Raw genomic sequence first — 19,993 nt, forward strand, 5'->3', positions numbered from 1 at the left:
CAAACACTTATATCACATTTCTTAATTCTTTCAATAGAATATTAAACACTTCTTTATTCGTGTTAAAAGTAAAATTCAGTGAAAAACATTCATTTAATGCACTTTATCTCGTGAATCTTATCTGCACGTATGTTAAAAGTATGTATGTATATAAAAATTTTTACATTCATTTTTTTATTATAATAACTATTAGGTATCATTTGTCAAATGAATTAACTCAATACATTTTTCACAAAAAAATATTTTATTAAATAATAATATATTATAATAAAATACTGGCATAATTTTATAAGAAAATTTGATCGTTTTCTTTTTGAATAGTTGAATAAATTTGAATGGAAGCTTATTATTATGATTATCCAAAATTTAATTTGTAGATAAGTCCGGTAGAGGCGCTGTAAACGATGAACCAAGCTTATACATGGGGATATATGTCGAGTCTGACGAAAACGTAACGTAACTCGTACGCAAATTGAGTTACGCCTCCCTGTAATCGTGCGGTGAACGCCTAAGCGCGGGTCGCGTGTGTTTCGTGAAGGTGTACATCGTCGTCGTTGCCGTTGTCTTCGTCGTCGTCGTGATTATCTTCATCGTCAACGTCGCCGCCGCCGCCGTCGTCGTCGTCGCCGCGTGATATCTAAAACGTTTATTGGAATATGATGATCTGATCAAAATTCAACATGACTATGGCCTTCGCCAATTATTTTTGGGTGAGTGTTTTAATAGATATGAACTGTGAAAGCTAAAATTCGTAACATAAGTGAGAGATAAAGAAGAATAGGAGGACGCGATATTTATTTGTTAGATTGTCGTTTCTTCATCGTTGCATTTCTTGTAGTAGAGAACCTTTAGCGCGCGTCGATAATCGTTTAGGTTAGGTACGATTAATATTTCGTATTTTTGCATTATCCATTGTATCTGGTTTGTGCTTTTAAAAATTTCAATGCAATTAAAGATAAAAATAAGATAAAAAAAAAGATGACACATCTGCAGTGTACAATGAGAGACGGCAACGGCAATGGATTCAGAACGTAAACTGACAGTTTTTTTTTTTTCTTTTTATTTAAACGTTTCTCCCCTTATGCATTTAATCGGGATTAGAAAGAACTAAAGGAGAGAGAAAAAAAGAGAAAGATAGAGAGAAATCATTTCCTCGTCCCGTTAAGCGAACTTTCAAGCTTTCTCTACTCGCTTATTTTCAGTTGCGTCTTGCATACGTAGGGAGTAACAGGACGATGCACGCGTTTACATGTATGCATATGCATATGTATGCGCATATGCGTAACGTATTATATGTAAGCAGCGTCGTCGTATCACGCACATGCACATGCGCATACGCATCATATATCTAACGCGCCACGCTCGTTTGTTCCGTCCTTGATCATGCAATCTTCCAACCAACGAGAAGCGACTTGTTCGAGCTTATGCAGCCACCGAATAGTACATGCCTTTCATTTTACCCATTCAACAATTTATCTTAGAGATTAGTTCTTTATTATCTTATATAAAACGCATCATAGATAAACGTATATAAGCCTAAGAAATGTCATTTCTTTTAATCTTACATATTATTCGAATACGTTAAGATTGCGATGCGTAGTTTGAAGATGACAAGAGTGAAGTTTATAAATGTGAAAGTAAATGATATATACTATATATATCACATTTACTATGGGTAATTTGATCTTTGACATATCCCAACCCTACCATAAAGTCGTTAAGTCTATTACATGAATTCCAACGTAATACTGTCGTTTTTATTCCTATTTCTTTTTTCTATTCCTCTATTGTCTTTAGTCTTTTAAATGTTTTTTATTTGTATGCTTACTCGTTTGCTTTTTTCTTGTTTAATCTTCATTTATGTAAAACCTAGAAAGAAACATTTTGATGAATGTAATTCCATTAGAGAACACAAGCATGGAAATATCAAATTATATATATACTACAAATTTGGGTGTTTACAATGCTGTAATTTTATTGATGGAATAGATGATTCTTTTTGTTATTATCAGAAAACAGTATAAATGTATTCCAAAAACAACGTTGGCCTTTGTGAATATAATTCCCATTATTTTTTGATTTTAGTCTTTTTTTTTTTTTAAGAAGAAGAATGCACACTGTCACATTCTGATTTTAATAACGAGAGATGTATTTTTCCTATTGCGTCCACTTTATGATACGGATAAGATAGCGATAGTATGCTGTTTCCTTTTTCCTTTATTATTAATCACATTTGAAGTCCAAATTAATTGCTGTTAAGAATTCAAATTTTTAACAGTCATCTTCAATATAATATGTGGTTAATATTATTTATTTTATAATTATTATTCTGCATGATAATTGTATATGCAATGAATTATCGATACAATCGATAACCAACGATATAATTATATATATAATATTAATAATAATAATATATATATATAGATTATATTTTTATTATTATCGGTAACAATAATATTCGATATTTTTGTTATCTATTATATCAAATACAAGAACAAAATAATGACTAATGTGTAATATAATTATATCGTATATTTTTTTAAATTTGTCAATAATCTTATTAAAAACTTTAAATATATATATATATATAATATTGCACCAATATTTTGATAAGTTTTCTTAAATTTAACAAAACATACATTTGTAATATTTCCTTTTATGCACTCTGAATGCGAGTGTCGACAAAACGCGGGAAGATAATATCTGTTTGAAATTGATTTAAATTTATATGTTAATTTGAAGATTACATCGAAAGTATATTTCTGATAAATCATTATTGTAGTAATAATTGAGTCATTTTTTTTCTTTTTCTATTAAAAAAACAAAAGTTATATAGTTTATAGACGGTGTTAAAACGATCATAAGTCGCCCCCTCGGAATTGTAATAATAGCCCACTTACGCTTCATCTCTTTCTTTTATTATATTACACAACTGATACGATATGTATGTAGCTTACGTTTATAAATGTAGTCTTGGGTAATATTGACAGTATTTAAAGATATATTGAGTATTATATTATATATATATATATGAATAATATTATCTAATTGCATATTCACATTCTCATAAGTTAAATGGAAACATTATTGATTGTATATTTTATTGTTTGTTAATTTTGTTCATGTCATAATTTAGATACTTTTGTAAATATTGATAATTTTCAATTGAAATCAAAGATCCGTTTGAATGATGATAGGTGTAATGACGAAGAATTCTTAATTTTAAGGGCGAAAAAAATAATGGATTTGACGTGTTGTACCATAACATGAAGCATGGTGCAATAGCCAGTAAGGAATTAGCAGAGTTTCTAAGAGAACGATCGACCATTGAAGAGAACAATTATAAACTCTTAAGTAAAGTAGCTAAACAAGCAAGTAACAGCAGTAGTGCTCAAGGTACTTTTGCACCAGTTTGGGCTGCTCTAAGAGGTGCAGCTGAAAAACTCGCTGGTCTGCATCTGCAGATGGCTCAAAGAGTTGCTGAACTTATAAAAGATGTATCCAAATATGCCGATGAACTCCACAAGAAGCATAAAGCTGTACGTAAATAATCGTTAACAATTCATATATACCAAAAACACATTTATAAAAAGAACAACCAAAAATTGTTTTATTCGTGAGCATAAGAATGACTGTGTTGAACGTATATACTAAAATATAATCAAAGAATGATAGTGTATTGTAAATAAAGGATTATAATTATTATCTTTTATGTACACAAGCATTCTGCTATGCCGTATGCATACACATAGGTATACAATGTTTCAAGATAAGAGTGTTCTACAATATAACGACAAAATTATAGAAGATTGAATTAAATGTATGAGAATTTTATACAAGTCATGGCAGAATCAAGTTTTCATATGCTTCCTTTTCTTGTATTATATTTCATTTGTCTAAGGCACATTCTGTATCTATGTGTAATATGCATACATGTTTTTATTCATTGTGAGAATGAATATATCCGTTTATTGTAATAATATCCAGGTGAAGGAAGAAGAATCCTCGACTTTAGAAACAGTACAAAACATACAAGCCATCACTGTAACTTTACAGAAAGCAAAAGACTTGTATATGCAAAAAGGCAATGAATTGGAAAAACTTAAGAAAGACAATGCTAGCCAGAGAGAATTGGAAAAAGCAGAAGCAAAATTTAAAAAGGCACAAGATGACTGCAAGACTTTAGTTGAAAAGTATACGTTAATAAGAAATGATTTTGAAACAAAAATGACTCAGGCTTGCATGGTACTTATCACAATTATCTGTTACACGCTGAATCTTCCTGAAATAATATGGACAAAGATTTGTTATGATACATTAATGAATTTATGCTTTCATTACTAAGCGATTCCAAGACGTCGAGGAAGCACATCTGAAACAAATGAAGGAGTTCTTGAATATTTATGCAGATGTCTTACAGTTTAATCATGAACAAATTGGTCAGGTACACGTGGAATTCAAGCGACAATGTTTAGAAATGACTGTAGATAAATTATTGGAACAATTTGTTCAAATTAAAAGCACAGGCTTAGAAAAACCAGGTAAAAGAAATGAAAAAAATAAAATATTGGACTGAGGAGATTAGGGCTTAGTTATTGACATTTTGATTTTCTACAAAATAGGTGTCATCGAATTTGAAGATGTTATGATGAGTATAGCGGAGGTCACAGGACATTCCCAATCCGAAGGAAGTGTAGAATCATCCAAGGATACATCAAAAGGAGCGAATGGTGAAACCGGTGTTGCTGGTAACAGTCACGATTCAAAACCAGATATGGGATTTAAAGGGGAGGGTTCTCGAATAAGTGGGGATAGGGAAATGGTGCAGGAAAAGGATAGAGAGAAAGAAAAACAAAGGGACAGGGACAGAGAACTGTCACATACGCAAGCCACCAAGGCTTCCCGCCGTACTACCTCTTTACTCAACCTGTTCATGTCCAACTCCCAGGGTAGGTTCCATTTAAGTTAAGCAAATTTTTATTCAAATTCTCGTAATACATTAATCGCGAAAACGAATACCTACCTAAATGTAATAAAGCACGAAATTTTTTATAAATATAACTTTTATATTTTAGCGCTTTGCTAATATTGTAAATGCAACTAATCAATGCTTAAACCTCCAATTTGATATTATAATACATTAATACAATTGGTCTTCATACTTACACTATAACAAAATTTTTTTTTTTTTTTATAGAAATAATTAAAGTTGCTTCAAAGATAGAAATTGAAATATTTGACAGCGGCAATAAAATGTGTATATCGTGAACATTATATTTTGGTAGGTCTAGAATTTGGCATTTTAATATTTTATATTATATCATTGATACCACTTTATTACTAGTATATTCCTCACTCGCCTGCTACAGCTATGGCATTTAAATTTGGAAATATACATTTAGAGAAATCTACAGTACAATTTGCTGGATTTGCAGTGCTTGCGTGATTGTTGCATTATATCGCTTATGCATTATAATCTAACAGTATAGCAAAGAATAGTGTGCAGAATATAATGCGTTTTTATAAGGGAGAAGGAGAGGGTATCATGTGATATTTTTTTTTTGGTAATAGATAAAGTGTGAACGTGAAAGAAGTCAAACTTCTAATCCGCAAATTTTCTTGCAAATTCTGTTTTAAGTGACACTCATTTTTGTAATAACTCCATTGACTAAATAGCCAATAGAAAAATACACAGCTTGACTCGAAACGTGCCAAATTTATGTAATTAATCTCGCTGCTGCATTATTGTTACACATATATATAAATACATATATGTGCATACGTGCATAAATACAAGTATATGTATTTGTACATATGTATAATGTGTATAAATAAGTTTTAAAAACTATTCCTCTGGAGTGCATTTACGTTATTGAACCTACAAGGATCATTCCTGTTCAAAACATGATGTTGAGATAAATAATAACAAGAATAAGCGAGGAAAAGGTTAATGGAGGTGGGAAATGTTCATAGAAGCAAATGATGAGTGCTGTTTCAGACAAGCAGAGGCAAGCAGGATCTGGTTCTGCACCTGCAACTCCTCAGGGAAACAATCTACCTCCTGCTGTTCCACCTCCTACCATCTGCAGGAACCCTCTCAGAGGATCTAAATGTAACTGCCTATATTGCGTTTACCTGTGTTCCTACTGTTATCCACGATTATTGCAGAATAACTGTATCAGATTGCCATTTGTATGTATATTCATGGGGACAAATTTTTTTTTTTTCTCCATAACTTTCGTACGTAATTTTCTAATATCAAAAATATATTATAAAACAACAGTATGTTTATTTTTAAAATGTACTGTTAATAGGTATATCCTTATACTTCTCTCATCTTTTCTCATCTGTGAAAGTATCGTACGAAATGTATATACGTGAACAAAGATAAATAAGTCTGTTATAACATGAATCGTTCGCTTATACTTTATAACAAAAAAATGTCTTAATCCAACGTTTGCTGCTTTTAATCGTAAACAAAGCTAATACTGGTAATCTTATACAGCAATTCTACATCCTAACTTACAAAATGATAATATCAAAATTAAATACACTAACTTATTAGAAGATTAATCAGTAATATAATGTTGAATACCGATGTAACAGGATTGAATGAATAATTTCTTTTGTTAAGTTTCAGTAAATGAAAAGTTCTGTATAATTTGATAATTACTGAACTTTACACAGACTCACTCTTCCTTGACACTCTTACTCTTCTCATTCTTTCGCTCCCTATATATATATGTATATATGGTGATTGATTATAAGAAAGCTATTCAAAATTCTTTTCATTTATAGTTTGGTTTTTATGTTTAAGGAGGATGTAATAATATAAAATAACGTGTTCAATGGATTTAGCAATGATGCACGTTACTATTTTATTTCTCTGCATTGTTTTCAAAAACAAGAGTGTATGTATGTTGTACGTATGGAAACACATAAATCACTCATATTAAATAAATCTGAAAAGAATTTCGGGAATATTTCGTTTTCGAATAATTTTATTCAAAGTATAATGATTTTTTAATTTTTTATTTTTATTTATTTATTTCATTTTTATGTTATAGATTTAATATCATATACGTACACATTGGTATCTGTGTGTGTTCTATGTGTGTGCGTGTGTGTACATATATAATAACTTCATGTAACTATTTTATTAACGCATGCACTCATGCAGATTGTGCATAACAAACGCAATTTCTTTCGCTTTTAAAAGCCTTTAAAAGAAAAAGATGAAAGAAGCTAAGAATTCATAGTGAGAATTTATAACTATCTAAAAATCAAATATATTTATTTCTTGTATTATTCAGTATGTATTCTTCACTTCTTTCAAAGTCAGACACTAATACGAAATATATCTGTGATTTTATTCTAAATGGTATCTAATCGGAAACCAAACAATTTTAATATTCAATGAAATTTTAATTAATCTCAATTTATGTGGTAATTGTTTACAAATTGTATAATTACATCCTTTTTTTACAAAATGTATAGATATTTATGTTTTTTCTTTCTTATATATATTGCATTCTATAATTAATCGTCTCTCTATTTCTATCTTATAGTATATAAATACTAATCAACAAAATATATATACTATATTACTGCTTTAAATTATTTCTATAGTAATTCTGAGCTTTTATAGATCATAGAGCTAAGTAGAATGATTGATCTTTAATCAATGAAGAAAGATAGATACTGTATTTGTTCAGGGGTAATATACATTATACATATGTGTATATTTTTATGTACGTATATAATATTTATATATGTATATATATATGTATATACAGTATATCCGAGTATTAAATATATACGAAAAATTACTTATTTAATTATAAAAAATAGAAGAAGAAAAAAATTTATATAAAAGATGAGTTGAAAATAATCCAAAGTAATTATTATTTCTATTGTACGCTAAAATATACTTCTTTCATTCAAACAACTTTTGTATAAAATCAAATATTTTTGTGTTTGTTAATAACGCGTATATATTTATTTAAATCGGACATACTATATATGTATATGTATATATGTGTATATAAATTGTTTTTCTAACAATTATCTCTGCAAGTATATGACGGGCTTTTTTCTCTAATTACATATATTATTCATATCATTGCTATAATAGAATAGTAATAATATTATTGTTATCTTATTATCTACTAATTACGCTTTGTACGTATCATTTGACTAGATGCAAAATTCATCTTCGTCTTTACTCTTGCTTTGTGCCATAATATCATCTGAAATGAATATTTTCATTTAAAAAAAAATTCACATTTGCGATAGAAAAGTACTTACATACAAAAAATATTATTAATATATTAAAAACAACAACAATAACTACATAAAAGCAAAGAAACTCTCACTCATTCTTCACATTCATTTTATACGTGTTTATTTATATATTTTTGAACATTTATATTTTTATATGAATATTGTATATATAAAAAATAATTAGTTTATACGAAAAAAGAGAAAACAAAGAAATTTGTCTGGAAGTTTTGTAATTAAATTTGATATATATATGACAAATTATATATACATATTGTTTGTGTGTGTATGGCACAACAAAGTAAGAAATAAGTCGAAAAAATTATTATAATTATGATAAAGAACTAAGAAGCAAAATGGAAGTCTCTATACAAAAAGGGAGTTGGACTTGAATAATGTTGAAGCTCGAGTGTGGGGTTGTCTCCGACGGGGCCTAAGGTGAGCCATTATTTACGAATCCATGAATCCAAAACAAAAAGAAAAGTTTAAAAAATGAAAAAAACTTTACTAGTACATGGCTCACTCTTCTTGTGTTAAATTTATTTTCCAAGTGCACGTACTTATTTCAATAGCGTAATGTGATTATATTATTATTATTATTATTTATTATTATTATTAATATTATTATTTATATTATTATTATTATTATTATTATTATTATTATTATTATTTATTATTATTAATTATTAATTATTATATCATTATTTTGAGTAGATACGTCCTCATATAACATATCGTTGATTGGTATCCATTAGAGAAGACTATACTGTTCTTAAAAATATATCTAAACTAACAAAGAGAGTTCATATAAATTGGTAAACTTATTAAAAAAGAAAATTAATTCAAACGAAAATTGTATATTACTTACATCTTACTCAAGCTCTCCTTGTAAGTTACATAAATCGTGTCATCGAGCTTCGCCAGAAAAATGTTTCACGATTACTTCAATTTCTTCTTTGACTTGTTCTTATTCTTCTTCTTCTTCTTCTTCTTCTTCTTCTTCTTCTTCTTCTTCTTCTTCTTCTTCTTCTTCTTCTTCTTATTCTTCGACTTGTTCTTATTCCTATTCTTCTTCTTCTTCTTCTTCTTCTATTTACTTTTCTCCTATTTCAATTTTATAAGACGTCGTTTTAACCCTTTATAATTTTTAAATTGCACACATTTATAATTATATATTTTTTTTTTGTTCATGTCTATGATAAGAATTATGTAATGTAAAAGTTATAATATTATTTGTACTAGTATAATTAGTATTAAAGGATACTCATAAAGAAGTATATAAAATTATATATTAGAGAGAGTATAAATATAATATTACTTATAATTTTGTGAAATTAATAATAATTTTGTTGTTCTAGGTAGGGAAAAAAATAAAGTTTATAGAGGGTTAATACAAGACGTTTTGTTTTTTATCTAATTGTGATCGTATGTTTAATCGATCATTTTTGCATCTAACATCATCTAAGGATTTGATAGATTATCATACGAATCAGCTAGAGAAGCTGTTTATTGTTAGAAAAACAATTTACTAAAATGTTGATTCTTTCTCTGGATTGTGTGATATACAGGAGAGCCGAGTTAAGTATGTATATACAAATTCGGAAAAAAAAAATTGAGAAGATGACAATATTAATATTACAAAAGAAAAACAAAAAGAGTATATAAATCAGGTATATATAATAAATAATTAGAAAATTTAATTCAAGTATTTCTAACAGAAATTTTATCTCTAGAAATATTGTTCGAATGAGTGTATACCAATTTACTCGGGCTATCCCTTTTATTAGACATCTCTCTAGTCAATTTGGTGTTTGGGTTTATAGTGGATTTTCGCTACAATAACTTCGCTAGCTAATACTGTTCTATACTACACTTTCTTTGCTGTACAGAATCACATATCGTGTATGTACAAGACTTTATACGATTACAAAATAGAAAAAAAAAAAAAAGATTTTAATAATAATAGCAATCATACAGTGCTGATATGCGTTTCATTAAAAAATGTCTTACTTTTTAGAAATGAGTTATCTGAAAAAGTAGCCTAAAGTAATTACAAAATCATAGAAAAGAAAATTTGTCTTTTTCCACGTTCTAAACTATTTAATTTTCTTTGTATATTTTGTCTTTTTTAAATCTTTCATTTGGAATTCATATCAGCGTTAAAAAAAAAATAATAAATTTCGTGTAACAATTGCTTGATGTATTAATTAGGATAAAACTACTTTCTCTTCTTCTAGCTTCTTTTCAATCACGTTGCGCTATATCTTTGAACACTTGGAAGGTAAAAGTTCTCTGGCCGTTATTAGCACACACACATACATATTATACGAACATATTTTTTTTTATTTTATATATGTATTATATATTATTTATCTATATATATATATATATATATATAATATATAATATTGCACACATAGCTTTTTACAATGCAACATATTAGATAATATAGATATATAACAGCGAGGGATACACCTAACAGTGCAAATGTAGATCTCACTTATTTTTATTTTTTCAATATTTCTATTCTTAAAAGCTGTTTAGAAAATTGTTCAACGAATGAGGATAAGTGAATTTGAAGTATGAATTCGAGATTATATGAAATATCGTCAAATGTTACTATATTTATATTACATTAGTGTGATAAAATTTTGTACAAAATTCATTTAGCCCCTTTCGTGTGGATTACTATTGCTAGCTATATTACTATGCAATTTGATTAGCATAGAGTCTGTTATAGAAATAATTCTTACATAATATATCTACAAAAATAACGAGAAATTTCTCAAAAGTACATTTTATTTGAAAATGTATCGGTACTCAACAATTTATAATTTCTGTATTTTTTTTTTTTATATTTAAAAAATAACAAAAAAGAAAAGAAAAAAGAAAAACAAGTCATGCATAAGTTATCTAAAAAATCGATTTGTTTAGAATTAATAATAATGGATCAATGATTTGGAAAAATTATGAATAAAAATATATAATAGCTTTTTATTTCATCGAATTACCAGCTTGTAATGCAAAAGCTGCGAAGTATAATTTTTTGCTATTTTCCAAGCAAAATTATTAGTTAGTTACAATGCACCATTTTTAAAGCGTCAATGTAAAACGCTTTTAATTATATATGCAGCTCTAAAGAAAGGTACATACAAAATGAAATATAAATGCGAACCGATGACACTATTTGCAAGTAGTTATATATTTTTTTGTTTTATGTATATACAATATATATATGTATAAATACATATATATATCCCTTTTTTTTAATCTCTAGAAAGTAAATTATTTCTACTAAATTAAATCTAATTAATAACATCATTCTTGTTTCATTGCTTATGTTCAATCTGTCTGCAATCTACAGGGTTTCTTCGCAGCAGAAGGGAAAAGAGGAAGGAAAAGAAGGCGAAGAAGAAGAAGGATATTATAGAAACAAGCAGTAACAAAGAAGAAAAGTCTGACCTGTCAGTATAAAAATGTTCAGCAGACCCGGTGCACATAAGACAAGAATGAATCATATTTTTAAAATTTATATTTATATTTAAACATAATCTAATCAAAATTTTAATTTACCTTATGACGTCACTATTTTTATTCTTTTTTCTATTTATATATTCCGAATAATTAAAAGATAATGTGCATACGTAAGGCAAGAATAGAGTTGAATTTTTCGAAATTGCACTGGGCCTGCTGGAAAATGTTAATGAATAGACGATTAATAAAATTTGCATTAATGATATAGGGAAGATAAAGAAGATAGTAGGAAATCTGAAACACCAACGCCTGAAGTAGACGAAGATGGATTTTGTATCAGACCAAAGCCTGATCCTTGGGAAAACGAGAAAGGATTTTATTCTAGTTCGGATACGGATTCAGAGGATGAAAGAGAAAGAAAAATTCGAGTGGAGATCAAACCTCTTAGTAATGGAGCAGCACCAATGAGTGCAAGTGTCGATGAATTAAGAGCAACTGTTGAAAATTTATCTTTGTCACCTGCCCCAACAGTGAGTTCTATATTTATGATAAAAGTAGAGGATCTAAACGTTAAGTTATATTATATAAATAAAATAAAAAATTGTACATTTCTCTAATAGAACATCTAAATTGATGATGTCTTTATATATGATTACATCGTTGATTTGTAATGACTCTTTATTATATATTAGGGACGTAGAGGTTCCAACACTGATTCAGATCATCACATGAAGAGGTCTCAATCAGTATCTCAACAGCTAGGAGGCAAGCCAAGCTCGGATTTACTGGGCCTAAATTTATTTAATCCCAGCAGTACGCCATCCAGTGCCTCTACTCCAACCGGAAGTCATCCTTATGCACCCTTACAAAGTCCACCGCCTCTTTCTTCATCTCCAATACCACAACAACCGCAACCTCCTCAATCTGCGCCACCATTACATCAACATACACGTTTCCAAGGTTTATTTCTTATGCAATCAAAATAATATATTTTATCACGAGTAATGACATTTTCTAACGAATTATAATCTTATTGTGTTTTCTGTGTTTCTACAGATGGCGATTTATTTTCAGAAGTTGGTGATATTACACCAACTTTGCCACCTAAACAATCCGCATCTTCGACGCCTACAGGATCTATTATTATTCCTAGACCGCCATCTCGAAAAGGTGAAGGACCATCTCCAAGAGGAAGAAATTCACCTGCTCCTATATCTAGAGCGGATAGTGTTGCCAGTTTAGAATTTCGTACAGCAGGAGTTGGAGTAGGATCTTCTCGAGGACCTTCACCACTTACTATCGGCCTTGCCGATACCATTCCACTAGCTGTGGCGTTTCATGAAATAGTTCATTCCTATTTTAAAGGCACTGACGAAACTCGATGCCAGGTCAAACTCAGCGGAGACATGATGTTGTCTTTTCCTGCTGGTATTGTTGCGGTATTAGCAAATAATCCAAGTCCAGCTAAGCTTACTTTCCGCGTGAGAAATAGCAACAGACTTGAAAGATTACTTCCTAATAGTCAACTCGTCAGCATGTAAGTAAGTCATGGTTTCTAACGATAAGAATATTTCTTATTATTAGTTTTACGCGCATTCATATGTTTTGATAATAATTTTGTTTATAAGTAATCTTCTCTTATCTTTTTTTTCTTTTTAGGGATGCAACTCAAACTACCGTTGATAGTACAATTTTCGAGTTTAATATGAGTGCCTTAACTACGTTGTTGCGACGACAGGCAGAACAAAATCCGTCGGCCTCCTATTTTAATGTAGATATCCTGAAATATCAAATTAAATGCAAAGAAGGCGCGGGTTCCTGTCCCTTTCAATTAGTTGCATATTGGAAATGTGAATCGACTCATACCGATCTAAAGGTATTTATTTGTTCAATATGTTAAGTATGAGATTTAGAAATATTGACAAATTTACTAAATACTGATTTATATTTTACTTTTTAGATCGATTATAAATATAATAGCCGTGCAATGGCCTCACCAAGTCCACTGTTAAATCTTCACGTAGCAGCACCTATTGATGGTGGCTTTAAGGCTCTTAACAGTAAACCTACAGCACAATGGCTCGCAGATACAAATCGCGTATTATGGAAATTTACTGAATTATCCCAACATAGCGAAGGTAATGGTGTGGGTTCTTTGAAAGCAAGGGTTGAACTCGAACGTGGACCAGGTACTCAGGGAACTATATTTACTCAATTTAATTGCGAGGGGACCACACTGTCTGGTGTTGAATTTGAACTTTTAGGTCCTGGTTATAGACTAAGTTTAGTTAAACGCAGATTTGTATCTGGTAAGTGCAATTATGTGGCTTTTTTAAATAATATTCATTAACGTTATAAGTTGTTGTAATTTATAACATTACAAATATATGTATATATATATATATATATTAACTAACTATTTATAGTTATATATAATATAAATTTATAGTTATATATATATATATTAACTAACTATTTATAGTTATATATAATATAAATTTATAGTTATATATATATATATTAACTAACTATTTATTAACTTTTATATATAGAAAATTGCTATAATTGTAGGAAAATATATATGTGATGGAGATTCAGATGCGCGTACAAGATATGCTGCACCACCATCCAATGCTGTCTGACAATTTCCAGAATGGATAGCTCAGTGGGGAAAGCTACCGATTTAATATTGGTATTTGCTTATTCACTCACTGCCTACATCAGGGCATATTCAAAGTTAAAACTTTAAATTTACGCGAAAAAAATTGTTGGATACCAAAGAATATATGAAATAATTCTACATACGCGTACATTTTGGCAATTACTTTCTTTATTATTCATTTCTTTAATTGTTCCTTTTAGCTTTTTTATTTGTAAAAGGACATAAAACATAAAGTAATTATGTTCAATCTTTTAATTAATGAAAGAGAATATATTAGTTACATGTAAACTTTGGTATTCAGCATAATTTCGCAGCAATACTCGCCAGTTTTAATCTCTTTTCATAATCAAAATATCTAATATGAATGTTTTTACATGAAGGCTCAACTAAAAAACAAAACAGCAGTATAAAATATTTTTATCTTCTTAAAATTTTCGTTATTTTGTTCGTAGATATCACATTATTAAATGAGATATCCATTAGAAATTTTAAAAGTAAAACGAAATATTTGTATACTTAGCAGGAAAGTGTATATACACATACATATAGATACTCGAATATAATTTTCAATAGAAAAAAGAAATTATAATTGTGTACAGAAAAAGCTTTTGTGCAAAAATCGTTTATAAGATAATATTCATTTTATGGACTACAAACGATGACATATGTCATTTTTGTTGTAAAACTTGTTAAGATTGTCGTGCGTTATTCTAAGATGAATCTGGATAAAGTTTAGATAAAAGTATATTCACTCTAAAAATGATATAGATTACTAATTTAATGATTAAATGGAGTAGCTTTAATGATACATCTTTACCATATGCAGTTTGATAAGTAAAGAATGATTTGTAAAAATGTTTAACGATGAAAATCTAATGTTATGCAAGAACCAAAGGTTTCTCACTTCTTTTAACAATTTCAGTTAAGAAATTCTTAATAATATTTAGGTTTACAATGGTCTTCAATATTCTTTATTATCATTTCACGAGATACATAACTATATATATATATATATATTGAAATAGATTTTTTATATATCATTATTAATTACCGTCGTAATAAACCAACATTCGTTTCCCGAATAATTATCTCAAGTATTACTTTTGCATTTATGCCGAAATCACTTGCCTACTTGCCTTCAATGAATGTATTGCATTACAGTTCAGTTAAATTTTAAGTTAAGTTTCTTTAAATAAAAGAGATTTTTCAAGACGTCATATTTCTCGAGATATATTCAATATATTAAATCGCATATCAATGAATTATCATTTTCTTCAGCAACTATAGATACTTACAATTATTTGTATATATATATATTTCTTTACAAAATAATTTTAAGCCGATTACAATTTCTTTTTCTTATCAAATCTGATTCAGACCAATATCTGTATTCTTTACTGCGTCATACTATATATGGATGATAATACGAAATGGTAACGTATATTAATGTGCAAATTATATGAATTTGACAAATTAGTTGTGCTTAATTACGTTACTATATAAAAAAAAAAAATAATAATAAAAAACTAACTTGTATAACCACAAATTAGATTTAATTGTGGGTATTTATGTATAATATTATTATTTGGCCATTTATTATTTGATACGTAAACGGATACTTCTGTATCTGTTGTTATAAAACAAAATCTAACAACAAAAAGAAGCTTTCATTATTAATGTTCCTATAATATATATTCATAATGAATGTAAAAAAAAAAAAAGAAAAGAACACAGTTTGTTGAGGAAGTCATTTTAAGGAAAAAAATGTCCTATGAACATAGGTCTTATAGTAAAAAGTATTATAATTGTACTAAATCAAGATTTCATTGTGAATTTATTATGATAGTAATAAAAATTTGATATGCTGTAATAAATTTATAAAATTAGTAGACCTATGTTTAGATTATATTTTTTTCTAAACGATTTATATGCATATACAGGGTATCATGAGGTAAGTGTTAGGCAGAATAACGCCTAAACTATAGTATCTAGTAGATAGAAAAATATCTAAACATTTATTTTTATTCTTTTTTAAACTTTGAAACTGCATTTTTTTAAAAAGATTACTGCATTATATATTTCACTGCCTGCATAATGCTGTCAACTTTATTTCTAAACATAAGTATCTCAGTACTATATAATTTTTAAAAAATTATTTACCATTTACGGATACAAAAAATAATCAAGTTATTTTTTTTTTAGTTTTACGCTTTATTTATTAAAAGTGTTTTAATATTTCTGTACAGAATACTAAAAATTTTCATCGTTCCTATTCGATGCAAAATAAGATATTTATTTAAAGTGACATTATCTCAGGATATCCTGTATGTCTATGTATATGTATTTCATTTTTATTCACAAAAGAATTTTCGTTAATATGCGATACTCATTATCCTATTTTATTGAGAGAAGTAATATTAAATAACGATAACATTAGTGACCACTCCATTAACTGTGATTCTTTATAAATTAAAGCTCTTACATTTCATGAATTAAATCTTTAATTAAAATATTAGTATTATTAATACTTATTCCTATTATTTATAAGTGAATTCTAAAACGATTATATAATTAATATTTTTTAATATTATTATATTATGTAGAAATGCATAATCTTATAGAATGTATATTTAAATGATTTAACGTCATATTATATTTACTATAATAATCCTAATGTATACCACAATTTTGTCATAAGTAGTGGAGTGGTTTCCAATGAATCGACTGAACTCCCTGTGATATGCAGATGTCACTATAATTTCGTAATAAACATTTGTACAACATGTTCAGATAAATCAATTATTCATACGACCTAATTCAGATTTATCTTATTACTTTTACTTTCATTTTCTAATATTAAAAACAACATTTTATAAATATAATATCTGCAATAATTTTTAGAGTTTGGCCCCTGTTAATAGGCAACATTTTGTACATACATGCATGAACATGAAATTACATATATGTAAGCACATAAACAGAGTATAAATTTTTTTATTATACATATTTATATAAAATATATAACACAAAATGTATATATAAACATGCTTGTATAATACAGACCACAGACAAATAACAGTTAGTATTTTAAAGCGTTATTTTTGATGAAGATTTAATGAACTTTATTTTCTTATTTATTCGTTTTATTAGATGCTTGTTTCAGTTCTTCATGTAGTAGCATAAATTCCTCGGAAATATAACGCAAAATTCTTCGTTCATATTCTTGTCTTTTCATATATGCAAGTGCTTCCTAAAGTAAATAACAGAACATTAATAATATATGAATTGTGATACATATATAAATTTTTACCTACATATATATAGAGTATCCTGTAACTGATGATACAAGCGAGCAAAATTTTATTCTACATTTTTGACTTATTTTTTCATATAAAATCACCCCCTGCTCGCTTATACCACCAAATAAGTTATTAGATAACTTATTGTAATTAAATAAGTTACAAGACATCCTGTATATCTCTTATTCTTTTTAGATAATAAATAATCATAAGATTACTTCACGTGGGATAAAATATTCCTTTCTTGCTTTTGGTAATCCAAGATAATATTTTTTATTATTCAACATTGTTTCATCAACTGGATCAAATAATAAATAACTTTCAACTGCTTTTGATGCTGCAGCAACATTTCCTACTAAATAAACAATATACGTTAAAAATCTTTATCTTTCATATATCAATTTACTTTATAATTTGTGTTTTAATATTTACATTTATAATAAGCAAATTGTAAATAATTGTAATGACTTCTTAATAAGTCATCTCGATGTTCTCCATTCACATAATTAAGTAAACGCGAACAGCTACGTTTACATTTTAAAGAATAAGTAAAATGATCTAAAAAGAAAACATCATTTTCTATTACTAATGTTCTGCTAATAATTTAATGTTATGTTTCTATTTATTTACTTGCTACTAAAGATGTAAATTCAGGATGCCATCCTTGATCGAAAGGTCCTTCGCAATAGATTCTACATTCATTTTCTGAGTTCAAATAATCTCTCAAAGATTGTTCAAACAATTTAACTGCCTCCTTATAATTTTCCTTTTCGTATTCTGACATACCAGTAGTATAAGGATTTAAGAAATGTGACATCTCCAAATTAGAAACATTATCAGCATGTACACCTGGTAAAGTGAGATAGTGTCTCAAAGTGATAACGCTCGCATTATGGTGCGGGTGCATAACCAAAAAAGTGAAGACTGCATTAGCTGCATCTTGGAAATGATTTTTCTATGCGCAATTAAAAATTATTAGAAGTACATAAAAAATTTGTATTTTTAATTTCAATACATCTAGAAAGATAACACTATTTTCTATTATAAACATTATTTTATTTTCTATTATAAATATATTATAGCAATGATTATAATTACTTTATTACCTGATAATAACATATATGCAAATATTCATAAACATGGTGATCAAGGAACTTCCTTTCTATATTCATTGGTAATCGTTTAAGCTTTTCTTTATTAGCAATATCCTTATAATCTTGATTACACTTCATTAAACAAAGAGTCTGACGTATTTTTCTTTCATAAAAATGTAAATCTTCTATATTTTCTGGATAAAATGGTTCCCATCCTTCCGCTTCTATTGCACAATTTTGTCGACATCTTATTATTGTTTTTTTGTAGATTTTATACCTGTACATAAACAATTCTGATAAGCAATCATATACAATAATATATATAATTTAATGAAAGAATTATCAGAGTTCATTGACCCTGATATATAAACAAAATTATTCATTCGCAATAGTTAGATATGATAACTATTATTAATAATGTAATAAAATTAAATGTTACAAAAATTAATAGATAATACAAATATTTTTACCATTATAAGATCCAACAATCTAACTTCTCTTAATAATGATCAAATAATATTATTAAAAATATCTACCTTGTTATGACTAATAATCTCTTGAATGAGTATGACACACCTTATCAATAGTATCTTATCAAACGTACCCTTGTAAAGCCTTGGTAAATTTTTCAATACACTCATCCCAATATTCACTTAAATAAGCTTCCACAGCACTCTCGTATAACTCCGATAATGTTAAATTTGTATCTATGTTTTGAAGGAACCTTCGTTTTATATTAAAACATAACCTTCTTACTTTTCAAAAATTCTTACCAATATCTACATCAGCGAGTGTCCACGTCAAATAAAAAAATATTAACAAAACTGCATGGACTTTCATATCGTCAAACATAAAATTAATAATTAATGTATTAATAATTTCAATTGAATTATCTATTAATGACGATGATTATTATGGTAACGATGTCGAAAGAAGTAATACAGATTCAGGAAAGGCAATCTGTATTACACTGCTATATGTGTGTGTATATATATATATATATGTATATATGTAATGCTCACCATAGAAAAGTATTATCACATAATATATATATTGTTATGACCCTGTTTTGAGCCGTCCCTGGAAAAAGGACGTGAAGGCCGTTTCCAGGCGACGGGTTGTTGATCGGGGAGATCTTGACAGGAGCTCGGAAAGAACGGACGTGTTTATATTACGGAAAA

General features: G+C 28.0%; 3 protein-coding genes across 7 annotated transcripts in view; 2 read left to right on the forward strand and 1 right to left on the reverse strand.

The window, feature by feature from the left end:
* Nucleotides 1–19,993, forward strand: part of LOC106788115 (metalloendopeptidase OMA1, mitochondrial-like) — a 212,597-nt gene that overhangs the window by 177,923 nt on the left and 14,681 nt on the right. The window lies entirely within an intron of this gene.
* Nucleotides 394–16,079, forward strand: LOC106788108 (F-BAR domain only protein 2). 4 transcript variants are annotated; one of them, XM_014751067.1, is made up of 13 exons: nucleotides 394–710; nucleotides 3,231–3,542; nucleotides 3,991–4,248; nucleotides 4,349–4,544; nucleotides 4,626–4,952; nucleotides 6,002–6,115; nucleotides 11,648–11,747; nucleotides 12,026–12,287; nucleotides 12,450–12,717; nucleotides 12,814–13,294; nucleotides 13,417–13,633; nucleotides 13,718–14,066; nucleotides 14,329–16,079. In XM_014751067.1, the coding sequence occupies exons 1-13, from the start codon at nucleotides 681–683 to the stop codon at nucleotides 14,397–14,399; spliced, it is 2,985 nt and encodes a 994-aa protein (XP_014606553.1). In that variant the 5' UTR covers nucleotides 394–680; the 3' UTR covers nucleotides 14,400–16,079. The 4 variants fall into 4 exon arrangements, with proteins under 4 accessions (XP_014606553.1, XP_014606554.1, XP_014606555.1 ...); XM_014751068.1 differs by having other exon boundaries at nucleotides 11,648–11,738; XM_014751069.1 differs by lacking the exon at nucleotides 6,002–6,115 and having other exon boundaries at nucleotides 395–710.
* On the reverse strand, nucleotides 17,391–19,954 carry LOC106788117 (prolyl 3-hydroxylase 1-like). 2 transcript variants are annotated; one of them, XM_014751098.1, is made up of 7 exons: nucleotides 19,586–19,954; nucleotides 19,417–19,519; nucleotides 18,825–19,089; nucleotides 18,349–18,673; nucleotides 18,151–18,276; nucleotides 17,937–18,073; nucleotides 17,391–17,669 (listed from the first exon to the last, which is right to left on the reverse strand). In XM_014751098.1, exons 1-7 carry the CDS (start codon nucleotides 19,662–19,664, stop codon nucleotides 17,550–17,552), a joined length of 1,155 nt encoding a protein of 384 aa, XP_014606584.1. In that variant the 5' UTR covers nucleotides 19,665–19,954; the 3' UTR covers nucleotides 17,391–17,549. The 2 variants fall into 2 exon arrangements, with proteins under 2 accessions (XP_014606584.1, XP_014606585.1); XM_014751099.1 differs by having other exon boundaries at nucleotides 17,547–17,669; nucleotides 17,942–18,073.

The sequence above is a fragment of the Polistes canadensis genome, unplaced genomic scaffold (genome assembly GCF_001313835.1).
Source record: "Polistes canadensis isolate GaletaPanama2010 unplaced genomic scaffold, ASM131383v1 scaffold_126, whole genome shotgun sequence".
Classification (NCBI taxonomy): domain Eukaryota; kingdom Metazoa; phylum Arthropoda; class Insecta; order Hymenoptera; family Vespidae; genus Polistes; species Polistes canadensis.